Source organism: Schistocerca gregaria, chromosome 2 (genome assembly GCF_023897955.1).
Source record: "Schistocerca gregaria isolate iqSchGreg1 chromosome 2, iqSchGreg1.2, whole genome shotgun sequence".
Lineage (NCBI taxonomy): Eukaryota > Metazoa > Arthropoda > Insecta > Orthoptera > Acrididae > Schistocerca > Schistocerca gregaria.
In genome coordinates, this window is record NC_064921.1 from 433,431,003 (window position 1) to 433,449,112 (window position 18,110).

At 39.9% G+C, this 18,110-nt stretch overlaps 1 protein-coding gene across 2 annotated transcripts in view; it reads left to right on the plus strand.

Annotated features, from left to right (window-relative positions):
- The window catches only part of LOC126324755 (nudC domain-containing protein 3-like), a 63,463-nt gene that overhangs the window by 23,939 nt on the left and 21,414 nt on the right, over nt 1-18,110 (plus strand). Inside the window, exons 4-5 of one of the 2 annotated variants that reach the window (XM_049995109.1) lie at nt 304-589; nt 6,116-6,301. In XM_049995109.1, the coding sequence (XP_049851066.1) occupies nt 304-589; nt 6,116-6,301 (472 nt within the window). The remainder of the gene's footprint in view (nt 1-303; nt 590-6,115; nt 6,302-18,110) is intronic. The other variant, XM_049995110.1, reaches the window with a different exon arrangement.

The window sequence follows — 18,110 nt, forward strand, 5'->3', positions numbered from 1 at the left end:
ATCAGACACTCAACGAATTATGGTGGCAAAGTATTTCAGATTGTATCATAGCTCTAAGGAATACTGGTCTTATTTTGCCATAAAATTCACATATTTCATTGTCCATAAATAATTTACAGCAAATTTTGTGGCGTTTATAATTAATTTGTAATTTTGCTATCATGTACCAACTAATTCATATATCTCAAAAACAACAAATGAATGATGCTCAATGTTCCTTCTTGATTAATTGATGTTCAACACTCTATGTTTTTGTAAATTTGGAACATATTTCATTGATCAACAATCTTTGTCTCTTTGCAGCAGTTCCGTTGACATTGACAGTGAAATGACTGATGTCAGTATGACTGCGAATGTTGGGAGCAGCTCTGACGAAGTATGCAGCAGTCAGGATGAAATGGGAAGTTTAGTTGACAATGTTGGTAGCAGTACCGATGAAACAGGCTGCTCTGGCAGTGGCAGCTCTGATGACAAATGTTTAGGAGCCCCAGGAGTGGAGGCGATTGCTGTTTCCAGCTCTGACTGTTACAATGGTGCTGTTAGGGACAACTACCGGTGGTCACAGACCATCACAGACCTTGATGTACAGGTAATCATTTCTACATTGTGCATAGGCACAAGCATGTAATGTGGTAATGCTGGTATGTGTAGTTACCGAAAATGGTATTCAAAGAAATATTGGTACTCACACTACCAGAGAAATTCTTTAACTTCATCAGGTAGTGAATACTTCTATGAAAGAGTGAAAATCTGAAGATTTAGAAGGTAAAATACATTTTATTGTATTAGTACGTAACCATCAACATAATTTTTCGTAACATTGTTTAATTTACTAAGTAATTGTGTCATTTTGTTTAACTTCTGTTTCACTCTTGGTATGCTTTTGTATCTGTAGATGTCTGTTATTGCGTGAAATAAAAGAAAGATGTATCACGCTATTGAAGAACTATTCTTGAATTCAACATGTAGATATTACACCCTATATCGGAAAATTTTTTTGGCTGAAAAAGTTACAGTAGGAATGAAGTTGATAACAATAGAGAAAAAAGAAGTGAGAGACATTAATTCCTTAACATACAAAGTTCTGAGCTACTCCTCCTCCTTCTTGTCAGAAATTTAAAATCCGGAGTATGAAACTTCACTTTTATCTGTTTTGGCGTAGACTGTTAAGTGGTTGGACACAAAACATTTCCTTTCAGTCTGTCATGTATTGTTGTTTAGGCAGTACTTCCGAAACTGTGTTTTTATAATGATCTTGAGTTTGAAACAAAATTTAACAGCTGAGAAAGTGAAGCAGAATATGATGTTACTTCATTTGAGACTGAAAGTGATGACAGTCTGTCAGATGACTAATAATATTTGATTGTTTTTTGTTTGATATTTGTCAGATGACTGTTTGACAAGTACTCATCAGTGGTACAATGAAAATAAGTTTATCATGCTTTGTGTGGGCGCGCGGGTGCTTTTGTGTGAGGGCATGCTTGCGCGCTCATTTTCTGACAAATCCAGTGGCCGAAAATTTAGTTCTGAGGGTGTGATTGTCTTTTCTACTTGCCTGTCTGTGGCTCAGTGATCATCTTTATGGTAAGTTGCTACCTATCATCATTAGTATTGATTTTCAGAGTATTTGCACAAGTTATCGGTTTCATTTCATTAACATGGTGTCTGTGACACATGAATAGCTGGCCACACGAGTGGATTTCCTCGACAGGCCAAAACCTCGGGCCATTTCCCTGGGTGTTTCTAACTGATCAAGCCTATTGATCTGGAGCCTGTCATTTCCCACTAATGTGGGGGCCCTGCCTGTCGAATCTAGTCTCACCGATCTATCCACAGGCCGGGTCTGTTGTGTGTGGTGTAATGTGGCAGATTTTTGTGGTTTATCTGTGGACCCAGGACTGTGGTGCTCCTCTGTAGGCCAGAGGCCATGGGCGTTGGGTTTCAGGAACTGCAATAGTCTCGCCACAAGTACATTGTACAGGCAGTGTTTTATAGATGTTTTATTTATTGTAGTACATTTTGTAATTTGTATATTAGAAAATATGGACAATAAGAGGAAGAAAATTATGGCATTCGCTGGCAGTTTGTTATCTATGTACTCATATGTTACTCATGCTTAATGACTGACAGCCGGCCGCAGTGGCCGTGCGATTCTAGGCGCTGCAGTCCGGAAATGCGGGACTGCTACGGTCGCAAGTTCGAATCCTGCCTCGGGCAATGATGTGTGTGATGTCCTTAGGTTAGTTAGGTTTAAGTAGTTCTAAGTTCTAGGGGACTGATGACCTAAGATGTTAAGTCCCATAGTGCTCAGAGCCATTTTCAATAACTGACAATAATGAACATATTAGTTTACACAACTATTCCCTGCCTTATATATTTCTTTCAAGAGGCTTGCTTTTTTTCTGAGGTTATTTCTGAAGATGGCCTTTCTTGTGACTCCAAGGAAATGCGTATTGCTGTCACCAAATGTGTTTTATTATATAGAAATAAAATAACAACAGTGGTCTTAATCTAACACACATACCATTTTGCTTGCTTTCTCCATCTCAAAGCAGTTCATTAGAAAAGATGTTGATGATAGTATTAAAGATTTTTGCTCACTTGAAGGAGAAATACAGAAGTTCTTACATATTTTTGAAATCTTAAAATTTGTTACAGAAAAAATGCTAAAACTTGCCTAGAAATCAGGGAAATGTCAGGGAATTTCACTTGAGAAAACTTGTGGCTATTCTGGTTGAGTTTTTCTTTATTTCTGATGCTGAAAAAGTGCCTCTGTTTTTCTGCCAATTTGACGATGTACAGTCCCGTGATCTGTCCACAGCACAAGATAAAAAAGATTTGGCCTATATTTGAATGCTTCAACAGTAAATTCAAATGTTTGTGCACACCATACAGATATGACAGTCAATGAGAGTTTGGTGTTGTATAAAGTTGGAGTTGGATGGCTGCAGTATCTGGTAATGAAAAGGGCAAGCTTTGGAATAAAGATGTGTGTGCTACATGAGTTGCAAAATGGTGATGCAACTAATCTGGACAGTGACATGGAGTTACCACAGCTGTCTGAAATAGGTTCATAATTACCACATTCACAGCTGATGGCACTGTGAGCTGTGAAAGGTGACCACAAGACAAACACTGGAAAGAAGTCACGCTCCATAGGCGATTGCTGAATCACCTGGTGGAATCCCATGGCCGATCTGCCTAGTATAAGTGGAAGCTCACTGGGAACAGTAGTTCTCATTGGTGCTCCATACAATCCGCATAGTATGCCAGTTGCCTTGTGATGACAACTGTTGTCTCAGATCTGGATTACTCTTGAACTGTGTGATTCTATATTTCTTGTTCACTTTTTGTCTATGCAGTGAATATGGAATAAAGAGTGTTACTAAGTGCAAATCTCATCAGTGGGTATGTGGGGTTACTTGTTGTATGAGGTGTGTTAATCAGATTGTGCACTTCGTATCGCACAAAGGTATTGGAATACTGTTGACTTTGAATCTTCAAGAGCAGCCACTGTTCCTGTCGTCTTTCTGCCTGCCTTAATTTGCTTTTTCGACTTAGTTGTAGAGGACGTTGTTCTGTAGTAATGTGGTGAGTGTGGTGAACTTGATAATTGAGCCACACATTAACCTAAAAAAAGTTGTCAGTGGAATGTTTTCATGTTTTAAAGGCGGTTTTTAGTGATAATACTGTCACGTCCATTAGTTTTTGAACAGCACAAACAGTTTTCAGAAGGCTGAGAAGAGGTAGATGATGATGATGAACACCACAGTCTGTCTGTGAGTTCAAGAACTGAAGACCACATTCAGAAAATTAATGAAAGTGCGTGGAATGATCAACATTTGAGAATTCGATAATTACAGACGTGGTGAACATGAACAGACTGACAGTAAGTCAAATTTTTCTTCATGAAGTTTATGCAAAACTGATTCCAAAAAAACCTCTCTGACAAACAAAAGAGCATTGGAAGAACATTTGTTGTGGTGTTCTGGAACTACTCAACAAAGAACAGGACTTTCTGACACACGTCACCACCTCTGATGAAACATCAGTCTTACAGTATGACCCAGAAACAAAGCATTAGTCAATGTACTAGCAGACTCCCACCTTGCCAAGAATGATAAAAGCATGAATGAGCAAGTCAAAACTAAAGGCAATGCTGATTTTTGACAGAACGGCTGCCTTATGATCAAACTGTTAATAAAAAATACTACAAAGAAGTCCTAATCAAACTACGGCAAAGAGTAAGGAAAACAAAACCAGATTTGTGGAAGGGTGATATGTATATTCTGCATCAGGACAATGCATCAATCCACAATGTTTTTTAATGGACAAGCACATTCATGTTCTTGATCATCCTCAGTATTCACCAGATCTGACTCCCTGTGACTTTTATCTGTTCCTAAAATTGAAAAGTGCTTTGGAGGGAACACTTTTTCAGTCTGTTCAGGTGATAAAAAAAAAAAAAACAGCAGATAGTTGTTGCCGAGAGGTGTCAATGGATGACCTACAACATGGCTTTGAACAATGAAACACACACATGCAACAGTGTATAGACAGGGGAGGGGAATGTTACTTTGTTTGCAATAATCACATTTTGGACACCACACCTCTTACAAGCAAGAAAAGGAATGAAATGAAGTGTGTAATGATATGCCAGTGTCATTTCGGGCTGTAACCACTTTTGAAAAGACGTGATTACCTTACCATTGATAACTACTACACATCTCCTCAACTCGCAGTTTTACTTGTTGCTCAGAGAACTTATTTGTATGGAACTGTAGAGCACATCTAGAAGAGCCTGCTTTCATAATTTCTTCATAGAAATGAAAGAAGGGGAAAATTGATGCTTTTCAGATGGGAACAGTGACAGAAAATTGATGCAAGGACGAAGGAGATGTGTGTGTCTTGACAACAGTTAACAATGCTGAAATGAAAACTGTAAAGAAAAGAACCAGAAAAAGCTGAAGCCCTTAGGCAGTTGTGGTGTACATTTACACAATGGATGGAGTTTTACACAATGGATGGAGTAGATAATGTGGATCAGAATTGGGCCAACAACCCAGCGTGTCAGAAAAGAGGAAAGAAGTATTGCGAGAGAATCTTTTTCCATCTCATCGAACTTTCTTTGTGGAACACGATCTCCTGTTTAAAGAAAGAAAAATTTTCTCGAGTTCCTTATTTCAAAACATCAAAAGTTGCAGGTTGTCTATCTTCAAGCCCCCAGCAATAGGCTGCTGATTGACTGACATTTACCCTCAATAATTCTGCCCACTGTGACGAAACAACATCTGACAAGGACTTGGACAATGTGCAGCCTTGTTCTGGATGCTGACGGGAAAAGGCAACAAGAAAGTCAAGATGTGGTGAAGACTGTGATGTAACCTTGTGCATTTCCTGCTTTTATGCATATCTCACAGCTGCCAACATTCAAAGCTTAATGAATGTCATAGTTCAACTTCACAGAATATTATTTAGTCCAGTGCAATAATGCCCTCATGTTTTTTTGAAGAAATCAATAACTCAGTATTTTGAGATTTAAGAGCTATCTTTATATGCCTGTGTATGATGTCGAACAATGTAAAATTCAGGTCGGATAATGAGTTACATGGAAAGGATAGATTGCTACTCACCATAAAGCGAAGTCACATACAGGCATAACAGAAAGACTTCTGAAAAAGTAAGCTTTCAGTGAAAATACCTTTGTCTGAGCTAGGTGCAGATGCAGATGGGAGGTTAGAGAGATGGTGGGGTGGGGTGGGGGTGAGGGGGAGGAAGGGGGGGTGGAAGGAGAGTAGTAAAAAGACTGGGTGCATTGGTGGAATGGAAGGCTTGTGTAATGCTAATGTTCCATCCTTCTACTCCATGTGAACCAAATGAAGGTGCACTTTAATGAGAACTTTATAAAACAGTTAATCTAAGAATGAATTCTGTATTGTCATTGGTTAATTAACTCATATGTCTTCTTTTTGACACATAAAATTCCCTAATTGATTACGTTTTTAGAGTGTGCAGTTTGATTTATGCACACTTTATTTTTTTCTCTGTGGCTCTGAAGCAGTGTTTCCCCATTCCGACAATACAAATTGTGCTTTTTTAATTCTTTGTTATTCAGGTAATTGTGGGTCCAAATGTACAAAAGGGCACCACAGATGTTAGAGTGTCAGTGACATCAAACACAGTGAGAGTGGAGACACGTGATCAAGAAGATGAATGGAAGACTGTAGTTGATGGTGAGCTATGCTGGTTAGTCAACAGAGAAGAATGCATTTGGTCACTTGTCCCAGGCCAGTATGTTCAGGTATGTCGTTAGATACCCAGTTGCACATTTTGTTGTTAAATCATTTTCATGCTGTCTAGAACTACTGTTCACATTATATGCATATTTCACTGTACTCATCAAGGGATAAGTTGCAAGAGTTAGGTACAGTAAGAGAAATTTCATTTACTTAAAACCAATAGTACAATTTCAGTTTAAAATAGGTAGTGGTGTTCACTACATCTGCAATTCTTTTTTTTTTTACTACAAGTATCTTGCTGGTACAAGATGTGAATTCATTGCAAATGATAACCAATTTTAGATGGTAAGTGATTGGTAAAGTTTGGATGGTTAGTGCTACCAGTTTCATAAAACCCTAAACTCTCATACAGTTCAGTGTCTTATTTATGTCTGTGGAAATGGAACGGTTTGTGATAACAGAAATTCATTGCTTGCCCGGGACTGCAGCCGAAAGGAGTAGATGTTTTGCACCGTCTTGTTGTCACTGTAGGCTTCTACCATGGAAAGCAAGGAGGGGATGCCGTTTGGTGGCTGATATCCTCTTTCTATAACACAACTGCACACATTTATTAACAAGGTTCTTTATTCCCAAGTACCGTATTTACTCGAATCTAAGCCACACTTTTTTTCCTGTTTTTGTAACCCAAAAAACCGCCTGCGGCTTAGAATCGAGTGCAAAGCAAGCAGAAGTTCTGAAAAATGTTGGTAGGTGCCGCCACTAACTTCTGCCGTCAAAATGTGTAGCGCTACACAGGCATGCTTTGTAGGCACAAAGATAAATACTGGCGCCAAAACCTCTGCGTCAGTAAATAAATTTAAAAAAAGTGGTAAACGAGCTTTTTTTTCTCCGCTCCGAGTTTCGACTACTGCATTTTCGTACATTATGCAACGAAGTAAATACAAACTCCTTATTGTTCATCTTCAGATGTAGCAGAAATTCAATGTATTACGAAAATCCAACTGGCAAGACTTTTCGGGATGTTTGTCAATATGGCCAACTCTACGTTCTTAATTTTTTTCCTGCATGTGAGAAGAGATGGTTGCTAATAGGTACCTGATGAAATGTGAATCACATGCAGTATTCTCTTCACCATAAGAATAATACGAATATAAACATTTTGCCATGCATTCTTTCGTGTTTGCTGCTATCTCATTTAAATCCTGTCTGCATAATAAACTACGAAAATATAGTGAGACAACAGCAAATGCGGAAGAATATACATATCATGTCATGTTTATATTTGTATTACTCTTTTGCCTGGTAGTGATGCAGTCAGAAATGAAGCACGGCAACTGACTAGATTTTTAAATCTAAGATTACTCTAATTTCTGCGTAGAATTTGATGTACTAAAGAAGTAGCCGCAAAGATTTTCAAATGGAGAAAAATTTTCGCCTAACTCTCGTTCAGAACATGTTCTATCATACGCGGTCTATTATTTGGTTCTTTTTGATCATTATCAAAGAAAGCAGCAGTGTAAGTAAGAACAAGTAGCAGTCTCTTGCCATTGTTTCGCAAATGAGGCGATTTCTCTCTTTATTTTTCTTAATTGTAAGCGACAGTAGCGTGCACAAAAGCAAGCCATGCCGCGAGCGGCGACAGGCCGTAAACACGCACTATCAGAATGTGACAAACAATGCATGACACAGTACAGTAATGCATTTTCAGCTTAGTGACATAAACACCTATTATAAAGAAAACGGCACTTATCAGATCAAAGCAAAATAAGCAATCGATTCAAACCAGACGAAGCACGTGAAAAAGGAAGGGTACGCGTATAAATACGAACGGAGTGCCTGATGCATAGCAATGGCTACCTGGGGGGGGGGGGGGGGGAGAAAAGCAGCAGAATCACAGGGCAAATGACATGTGCGAATTTGGTTTTGGTGATGGCGTTGCAAACCATCTGGACCTGCAATGAAGTACATATAAGAATCAATGCGTTCCTGGATCATGTTTCTTTCCCAACGCCCATGTTTGCCATAAACCGTGAAAGAACAATGTTATGCATGAAAAGCGATGCCTGCGGGTCACTGGCGGTGCCGGATGCTGCGGTGGGTGGAGCAAGTGTAGCAGTATCAGATGGCGGCGGTCATGGATAAGTCCGGGCGGTGCAAAGTTTGGCCATCTGTTGCTTGAAAGTACGTATGAAGTGTTGTGCTTCTTCGTTGGACTGTGGGTGAAATGGAGCACATGTTAATGACAAATGCCGTTGTGTTCACAAAGCTGTTCAAAGTTGCATGATGTGCACTGTGGTCCATTGTCCAACACACATACTTCAGGCAAGCTTTCTACATAAAATATTGAGGACAACCCTTGAATGTTCTTGCTGTCTCTTGATTTCAACACAGTAAAATTCACTGTCTCAGTGTGAGATTTGTAAGTGGCAGGTAAACTAAACTGTCCAGGCACTGGAATTCCCTGTCCATTGTAAGCAGTGAGGTGCTTGATTTGTAATGATACAAATAGTTTGTTAGAACATTCTTGCACAGCATTAGGACAAGAATTAGGCACAACCTTAATCTTACTTGTGTCAGAACCTGTTGTAGGTTTAGAAAACAAAATGTTCTCTGCATGTGCACAAACCTGTTTTGTCTTCGAGTTGGCAAAATTTGCGTTTTTGTGCCATTGCAGACAAACTGCTTGGACGTGGCCTTGTTTTCCACATGTGTAAAACTTCGTGTTGTATTACGTGATGGTCAGTCCTGTCTTTTTATGGTGAGCAAAACATCTAGGGCAAGACTTCACTAAGTTCATAGGTCTGTTTACCTGTGTACATGGCTGTCAGCCTGGCAGTGTACGCACTCATTGTTGTGGGTGCTTGGGGCGATTGTGAGCAAGAGGCGGCTCAACCTAGCAAATCAGGGCCTGGTCAAACTTATTGGCGGCTGTGGCACCCGAATCATATTGCTCTATGATTTGCAACACTTTGCCGCATGGTGTGCTGGTGCCAGCTTATGCCAGCACATGTTGCAGCTCAACTGTAGTTATTTACAACTGGGTGGGGGAACTGACTGACTGAATTAAATCCATATTGCAGGGAAATAAAAATTCAATTTGATTGGAAATGAAGGATTTTTGGGCTCACTGCAAAGGCAAGATACTTGTGCCTCTGATAATGATCGAAGCAACACAACAAGTTTGTGTTTGGAGGGCACTCAACTTGGGTAGTTAGTGCAGTGATGTTAATGGTTAGCATTTCTGCCTAGCAAGCAACAAGACCCAGGTTCTGGCCCCGGCCGTGGTACAAATTTTAACTCATTGCTTCTGCTAAAATCATTGTTGTCGATAAAGAACAGACCTAAATGTCTCGGGGGAAAATATAATATTTGTGCCTCTGTTTGCACAAATGACAGAATAGTGTTAGAGCACTAAGCTTCATTTAATTGGTAATACATCTGTCAGCTTCTCATCAAATGTTGTGACAATGCTATTTCAAACATATGTAACATTAAGTGAATTTTGTGTTGGTGCTTGGGGTTTTTTAGAACATGACAATAAGATTGAATTGGCCAATGATTTATGCTTCAGTAATCATGTCCATTGGCAGACTGAAGAATGGCTAGGCAAGGACAGACTGAAGAGTGGTTAGGCTGTGTGGCCACTGGATATGTAAATATTTGACAGATCATTTCACGGTACTGTACATCACAATTTCACATGACAACACTATGTTCTTTGCTCATGACTTCACTGTCCTCTATCAAAGCAGTTGGCCATTTGGCTACTGTCTTTCTGCATTTTACTTTTTTATGTGCGTTGGACACTTTAAAGCTTACTAGATGAAGAAAGGAAAGGTGGAGTCTTACTCAATAAAATATTTACATGAAACAAAGTACTGTGATGGGGCACTCAAAAGGACATTACCAATGGCTTTACAAGATTTTAAATTCCCTCATTAACTAAAATTATGTAAGTAGATTGCTTATGTAAACATATCTTCTAAGTATTCATTTTGTCACTACAAAATGTCTCTGGTATTTTATGGTCCAGAACATTCGAAATTTGACATAAACTTATCACATTGCTACAGATATGGTCTAAGAAACTACTTGGTAATGAAGCTGTACACAGGTATTTGTCTATAGCTTTGGCATATTACGCTAGCATGCCCCCCCCCCCCCCCCCCCCTCCAGTCTTAGCTTTTACTTGGGATAGTTCGCAGAAAAGGCAATGACAACTTGTCAGACTACAACTGCCCCTTCACAAAGCATGATTCTTTAAATACTCTGTCTGACAAAGAAAATGTGCAGCACCCAGACAACATAGTTTGATGCCAACGTTATTTTGTGCAGATACGCACCGTTGGTATGTAAATGATTAGAATTGTAAAAGTCTGTGACAGGCAAAGTCCCACCAGAATGCCTTAGTGCTGTTCATGATTAGTGTTATTGCCAGGGGTGGTAAGGTGTATGTTGGATACAAACAGGGTCAGATGTTGACTGATCATTGTGAAGAACACAGAGATGGCACTCGCTTTTGTGAGGTTATTATCAGCATCTGAGAAAGTTTGAAAGGGCTTTGTTGTGGCTGTCCATTTGTATGGCTCGTCAAATTGGGCAACATCCTGATTTCAGTGGCATTCACACACATATGCCAATGGTCCATTGAAGGGCTGCATAGAAACATGAGGGCATACTCCTATCAAGGTTCCGATCAACCGTGTCTGGACACTGCAAGAGAGGATCGCCATATTGTGCTTTGAGCGTATCGTAACCCCTTCATATTCCCACCTGCTGTTAAAGACAAGTAATGTCCTCCCTGCAATATTCTGTGTCATCTGGCACCACTGGTTGGAGAGTAGCAGCAGCCGAATAGGGAATCACCATCCCATGTTTAGGTTGCCGTTATCTCCACAACACTTACACGGCTATCTTTGATCTTTGAAAAGGTGCTGCAACTGGGAAACATGCACTTGTGATGAATAGTGTTGCGTAGTATTCAGGGGTTACTTGCAGTTATGCACTTCCACAGATGACCATCACCAGGGACTAAGGTGCCAACCTGGGGAGAGGTCCCATCCTTCCAATGTGTAGGTGAGGTACAGCAGTGTTACTTCTGGCATCTTGGTGTGGGGAGCCAGAGGGTATGACTTCAGGTCATGGCTGGTAGTGATTGAGGGAACTCTGATGGCACAGTAATGTGTCACAAATGTACTGCATCCTCATGTGGTATCTCTCGTGCAACAGCATTGTGCTGCTATTTTTAAACAGCACAATGTTCGCCATACATGGAACATGTCTCTATAAACTGTCTGCATGATGATTAGGTACTCCTGAGGCAGCAGAATCCCCAGCTCTGATCTGATAGAACATGTGTGGGACCAGCTTGTACATAAATTCCATCCCAGTGCCTGTATTAAGGATATCAAAGACGGGTTACAACAGATGTGGGCCACTTTAGTTCAGGAGAGCATACAACGTGTTTACGGTTTCCTTCTGAACACAATGAGTGCATGCATCCAGCTCGTAAATGGTGCATTGTCATACTAATCAGTAGGTACATACTGCCACATTCTTTGTAAATTTGAATGAATTGTGTAACCACTGAAATAAAAGCACATACTATCTCAACCTGCAAAGTTTCATTTCGTTTCCTCCTCCCCTTCTGGATGCTAAATTTTTCTTCTCAGGCAGTGAAAACCCAAAAGGGTTTTAGTAATTTATGGTAAACTAGGGAAAACCACATTTACAATACCCTCTGCATTTGTCACTAAACACATGACAGGAAAGAAATTTACAGTCTCTTCTAACTGAATTGCTACCTTATTCCATAACTTTGAAATTACATTCTTCATGCGATACTGAGGATTCTGTTTTGGTCCCAGAAGCATCTTCATGCTTGCACCAAGCTGATTAGCATCTTGCAGTCCTGCAGTTTGTCACACAACTGACTGGGAAAATACAAAGTGATTCGAAGCTTGGGCATGGTCGTATGACAACGGATGACAGGTTTGCTCGCAGTAGTGACACCCCATTCATTTGCATGTATTTGTCTTACTCGTGCATTTTCGTGCAAAATCCTGTGATGCATTGCCACAAGTTTGTAAAAGACTGGGTTTTCAAGGATGTGTTGGTTCGGCTTTGTCAAACCCTTTTATTCTGGAGAACAGTGTCCCCCCAGGGTTCTGTGTTGTGCCACAGCAATTAACCTTATCATGGAATTCTGTAACAACACATCTCAGGCTCTCTTCTCATCAATGATTTTGCAGTCTACTTTAGAGATGTCTCAACCATCTTTACTCAGGTAGCATTGGCAACGGCTTTCAGTTTATGATCGAAAAACTGTCTGCCTGAAACTCTGACAGCATAAGGAGTCTCTTCCATCGTTCTTACAGCTTGGTCCTGTTGCCCCTCGGTTTTTCAAAAACCATGAAATTCTTGGGGCTCACACTCAATAGGAAACTCTGTTGGTCCTCTCACATCTAGCAGCATGCTGTACCCAATCTAAATATCCAACATTTTTTAAACAGTACTTGATGGGGAGCAGATCGGAAAATCCTTCTCACTTATATCAATCACTCGTCCAATCAAAACTGGATTGTGGGTTTCTCATTTACCCATCTGCACGACTGTTTATCTCAACACAATCCACCATCAAGGCATACATTTCGTCACTGGACATTTCTACACTAGGTCAGTTATGAGTCTCCATGCATATGCCGTTGAACTACCACTGTCATACCGACGTTGAACTCCCTTGACCGCCAACATGGGCTGAGTGTAACTTCTATGTTGCCTTCTAGAGGTTGCTTTCTTATACTGCTTCAGAAGCTTAACCTTACATTACCTGCCATGTTTCTAATGGGTGAGAGCCCTTCAATGCCTTGGCTTCATGCAGAGGTCTGCATTAATCTTCGACTTACTTCATTTCCCTCTTACACTACTCTATATTTGATCTATCTCTGTAAGTTTCTTGAACTTTGCACTCAACTTGGAGACAGCACCTTTGTCGACACTGATGCCTCCAAGACTGATGGTGGTCTCAGATGCACCGTTTCCATTGGTTACAAACATGTTAGATGCTGACTTTTATACCTGTAATTAATTTTTACTGTAGAGCTTTCTGCCCTCAATCAGGCTACCCAGTACATCTGGCGACACAAGCTTCTCAATTGTGCGTTGCATTCTGATTCACTTAGTGCCCTCCAGGGCCTCTGTGTACTACACACATACCAGCCCATAGTACAACAGTGCCATTAATGCCTCCACTCGCTTGCTGATGACGTTCATGTGGTCACTGGTCATGTCGGAGTGTCAGGGAATGAAGCTGCCGATGCTGCTGTTGAGGCTGTAATCTGACTGCCTAGACCTTTTTGCTGACCTGTTCCTTCAGTTGATCTTTGGGTGCTGCATATAAGAACATTGTGTCCCTATGGTGTCAACACTGGTCATTTCTAAATGGCAACAAACTCCGTGAAATTAAACATCTCCCAATGGCTACGATGACTTCCTCTCGCCCCTCTCATTGTAAGGAGATGCTTTTAGCTTGGCTGTGTACTGATCACTGTCGTTTCAACACCCATAATTTATTAAGTGGAGACACCACACCACTCTGTGCTTACTGCAACCAACCTATAACATTTTACGTTTTAATGTGCGTTAGACATCTGAATTATCAGATATCTTAGCAGATACAGCATAAGCTGTAAACTGTGTTTTACTTTTTATTCGTTGTGGTAATATGGTGAAGGAAATTTAATTTTCAACCATTTGAGCATCATCTTCAAAGGGGAACTGATAGTTCTTAGCTATTCCCATACTCCAGTCAGTTGGGCTCAGAGTGTTAGCGACTTCAGCTTCATCCGGTGAGTGACCATTTAAAGTTACAACACAGACGCTTGTGACATCAACTGCTTTGCACCCTAAAGCGACAACAGTGACATTAGACTTGAGACCTTAGAATCAGGAGGAAGGATGTGACGGAAGCCCAAGTGCAGGCAACTGCAGGGTATCCTAAAGCCTTTAGTGTTGAGGTAGTAGCATGAAGAAAAAGTACATCTACATCTATATACGCGACTACTTGGCAATTTATTCTTCAGTGTTTAACAGAGAATTCATCCTATCACTTTCAGACTATTTTTATACCATTCCACTCTTAAGTAGCACAATGGAAAAACATACTTAAATCTTTCCATGCAAGCTACAATTTCTCATTTTATTGTAATGGTCATTGCTCCATTTGTAGGCGAGAGTCACAAAATATTTTTACATTTGGAGAGAGAGGTTGCTAACTGAAATTTCATGAAAATATCTCATGGCACTGAAAAATGCCTTTGTTTTAATGATTCCCATTCCAACTCTCATATCATATCCATGACACATTATCCCCTATTTTGCAGTAACAGCCCTTCTCTTAACTCTTTTTTTTTATGTTCTGTGTCTGCCTGGTGTGCTAAAGATCCTATACCGAGCAACAGTACTCCAGAAGAGGAAGGGCAAATGTAGTGTTGGCAGTGTCTCTAGTAGGTTTGTTGCATCTTCTAAGTTCTCTGCCAGTGAAATACAGTCTTTGGTTGACATTCGCCACAAAATTTTGTGTGTTGTGGTTCCAGTTCTTTGTCATTGTAATCCCTAGGTATTTAGTTCACTCAGTAACCTTTAAATTTGTGTGATTTATCTTGTAACTGAAATTTAACAGATTTCTTTTGATACTTCTGTGGAGGACTTCATACTACTTATTAATTCTGTGTGTTGGCAGTTTTGTACCATAGAGAACCTTTGTCTAAATCATTTTGTGGTTGGGTTTCATCTGATGATGACTTTATTAGGTGGTAAATGACAGCATCATCTGCAAACACTCTAAGAGGACTGCCCATATTGTCTTTTAAAGCATTTATACAGATTAATAACTATAGAGACTAACACTTCTGTTTCACTCAGTGACTTTCTATCAAGTGATATGAACTGTGACTTTTCGGGCAGGAAATGATGAATCCAGTCACACAATTATATTATTCCAAAGGCACACAAGTTGATTAGAAGTTGCATGTAAAGAATGGTGCCAAAAGCCTTTTGCAAATCTAAAACTACGAAATCAATGTGAAAGCTCCTGTCAATAGCACTAATTTCTTCTTGTGTATTAAGAGCCAGTGTTTCACAAGAACAGTATTTTCTGAATCCATGTCTGTGTGTCAATGATTGTCGCTTTTGAGGTATTTCGTGTTGTTCGAACATAGCATATGCTCCAAAGTCCCACTGCAGATTGATTTCAGTGATATGTCTCTATTACAGCAGGTTACTTCTATTTCCTTTCTTGTGTACTTTGCGAACTGTGCAATTTTCCAGTCCTTTGGTTCAGATTTTTCAGTGAGCAAGCAGTTCTATAAGATTGCAAATTATGAAGCTATTGCATCAGCTTGGTCTCAAAGGAACCCAGTTGGTGTACGGTCCGGACAACAAGACTACACCGAAGTTATCCGCATCTAAGTTACTCAAGTTGGCAGATGATTTGAATTCTGGAATATTTGCTGCATCTTCTTTTGTAAAAGCATTTCTGAAAACTGTGTTTAATAGCTATGTGTTAGTGGCACTGTCATTGGTAACATTACCATTGCTATTGCACAGTTAATGTATGGATTGTGTTTTGTTGCTGGTGTGCTCTCCGTGCAACCAGTATCTCTTTGGTTTTTTTGCCAGATTTCATGACAGTTTTGTAGTGGAAACTGTTGAAAACATCTCACATTAAATTTCAAGATTTTGTAGAACATTGCCAATATTTTGGATTTTACATTCGTTTAAATCTGCCATTCTTTCTTTTTATTGGTGCTTCTGCAACAGTTCCGAGACCTGCTTTGATATCATAGGGGATCCGTTTTGTTTCTTATAACTTACTTCGTATGAATCTCTCAGTTGCCAGTGATAGTATTTCTTCGAATTAAAGGCACTCATGGTCTACACTTAAATAGGAAGTTTGCAAGGAATGAGAACTACCTCTTAGGAAGTAATCAAGTGAATTTTTTTTACTTTCATTTTTGGTGAATTTGTGAGTTATGGTATTCAGTCTCAACAACAATATTGTTGTCACTAATCACTGTATGTGTCATGACACTTCCTATTTATTAGGGCTTTTTTTTTATTGCTTCTGGGTCTAGTATGTTACAGCAATCATATACATTTTGTGTGGGCTCCTGGACTAATTCCTCAAAATAATTCTCAGAAAAGGCTTTTAGTACAATTTTGGATGATGTTTTATGCCTACCACTGATTTTTAAAAATGTGTTTCCACCAACTTTAAATGAAAACTCAAGTTTTCGCTGAGCTTTTCAACAACTGTATAACCTGACTTGGGGTCAGTAAAAGGAACCAATCATTATTTTCTTCTAATTATTAAATATAGCGTCTGCTCATACAAATTCACAGCAACAAATACACCACCAACAATGGAATCAAACACTGGAAAATCCAAGATCAAATGTAACAGTATTATGAGAAGGAAAGTTGCTACTCGCCATATAGCAGAGGTGCTGAATCGCAGATAGGCACAGTAAAGACTCTTACAATTAAAGCTTTTGGCCATGGGCACAAACATGTGCGTGCACGTGCGACCCCCCCCCCCCTCCTACACACACACACACACACACACACACACACACACACACACACAAACTGCAGTCTCAGACAACTGAAATCGCACTGTGAGCACCACTGCTTCCCTTTCATGCCCCTTGACTCTTATAACTGCCATCTGGTTTCTGTACAAATTGTAAATAGCCTTTCGCTCCCTGTATTTTACCCCTGCCACCTTTAGAATTTAAAAGAGAGTATTCCAATCAACATTGTCAAAAGCTTTCTCTAAGTCTACAAATGCTAGGAATGTAGGTTTGCCTTTCTTTAATCTTACTTCTAAGATAACTCGTAAGGTCAGTATTGCCCCACGTGTTCCAGTATTTCCACGGAATCCAAACTGATCTTCCCCGAGGTCGGCTTCTACTAGTTTTTCCATTTGTCTGTAAAGAATTCGTGTTAGTATTTTGCAGCTGTGGCTTATTAAACTGATTGTTCGGTAATTTTCACATCTGTCAACACCTGCTTTCTTTGGGATTGGAATTATTACATTCTTCTTGAAGTCTGAGGGTATTTCGCCTGTCTCATACGTCTTACTCACCAGATGGTAGAGTTTTGTCAGGACTGGCTCTCCCAAGGCCGTCAGTAGTTCCAATGGAATGTTGTCTACTCCGGGGGCCTTGTTTCGACTCAGTTCTTTAAGTCTTCTGTCAAACTCTTCACACAGTATCGTATCTCCCATTTCATCTTCATCTACATCCTCTTCCATTTCCATAATATTGTCCTCAAGTTCATCGCCCTTGTATACACCCTCTATATACTCTCTTCCACCTTTCTGCTTTCCCTTCTTTGCTTGGAACTGGGTTTCCATCTGAGCTCTTGATGTTCATACAAGTTGTTCTCTTTTCTCCAAAGGTCTCTTTAATTTTCCTGTAGGCAGTATCTGTCTTAGCCCTCATGAGATAAGCCTCTACATCCTTACATTTGTCCTCTAGCCATTCCTGCTTAGCCATTTTGCACTTCCTGTCGATCTCGTTTTTGAGACGTTTGTATTTCTTTTTGCCTGCTTCATTTACTGCATTTTTATATTTTCTCCTTTCATCAATTAAATTCAATATTTCTTCTGTTACCCAAGTATTTCTACTAGCCCTCGTCTTTTTACCTACTTGATCCTCTGCTGCCTTCACTACTTCATCCCTCAAAGCTACCCATTCTTCTTGTACTGTATTTATTTTCCCCATTCCTGTCAATTGTTCCCTATGCTCTCCCTGAAACTCTGTACAACCTCTGGTTCTTTCAGTTTATCCTTTTTGCAGTTTCTTCTGT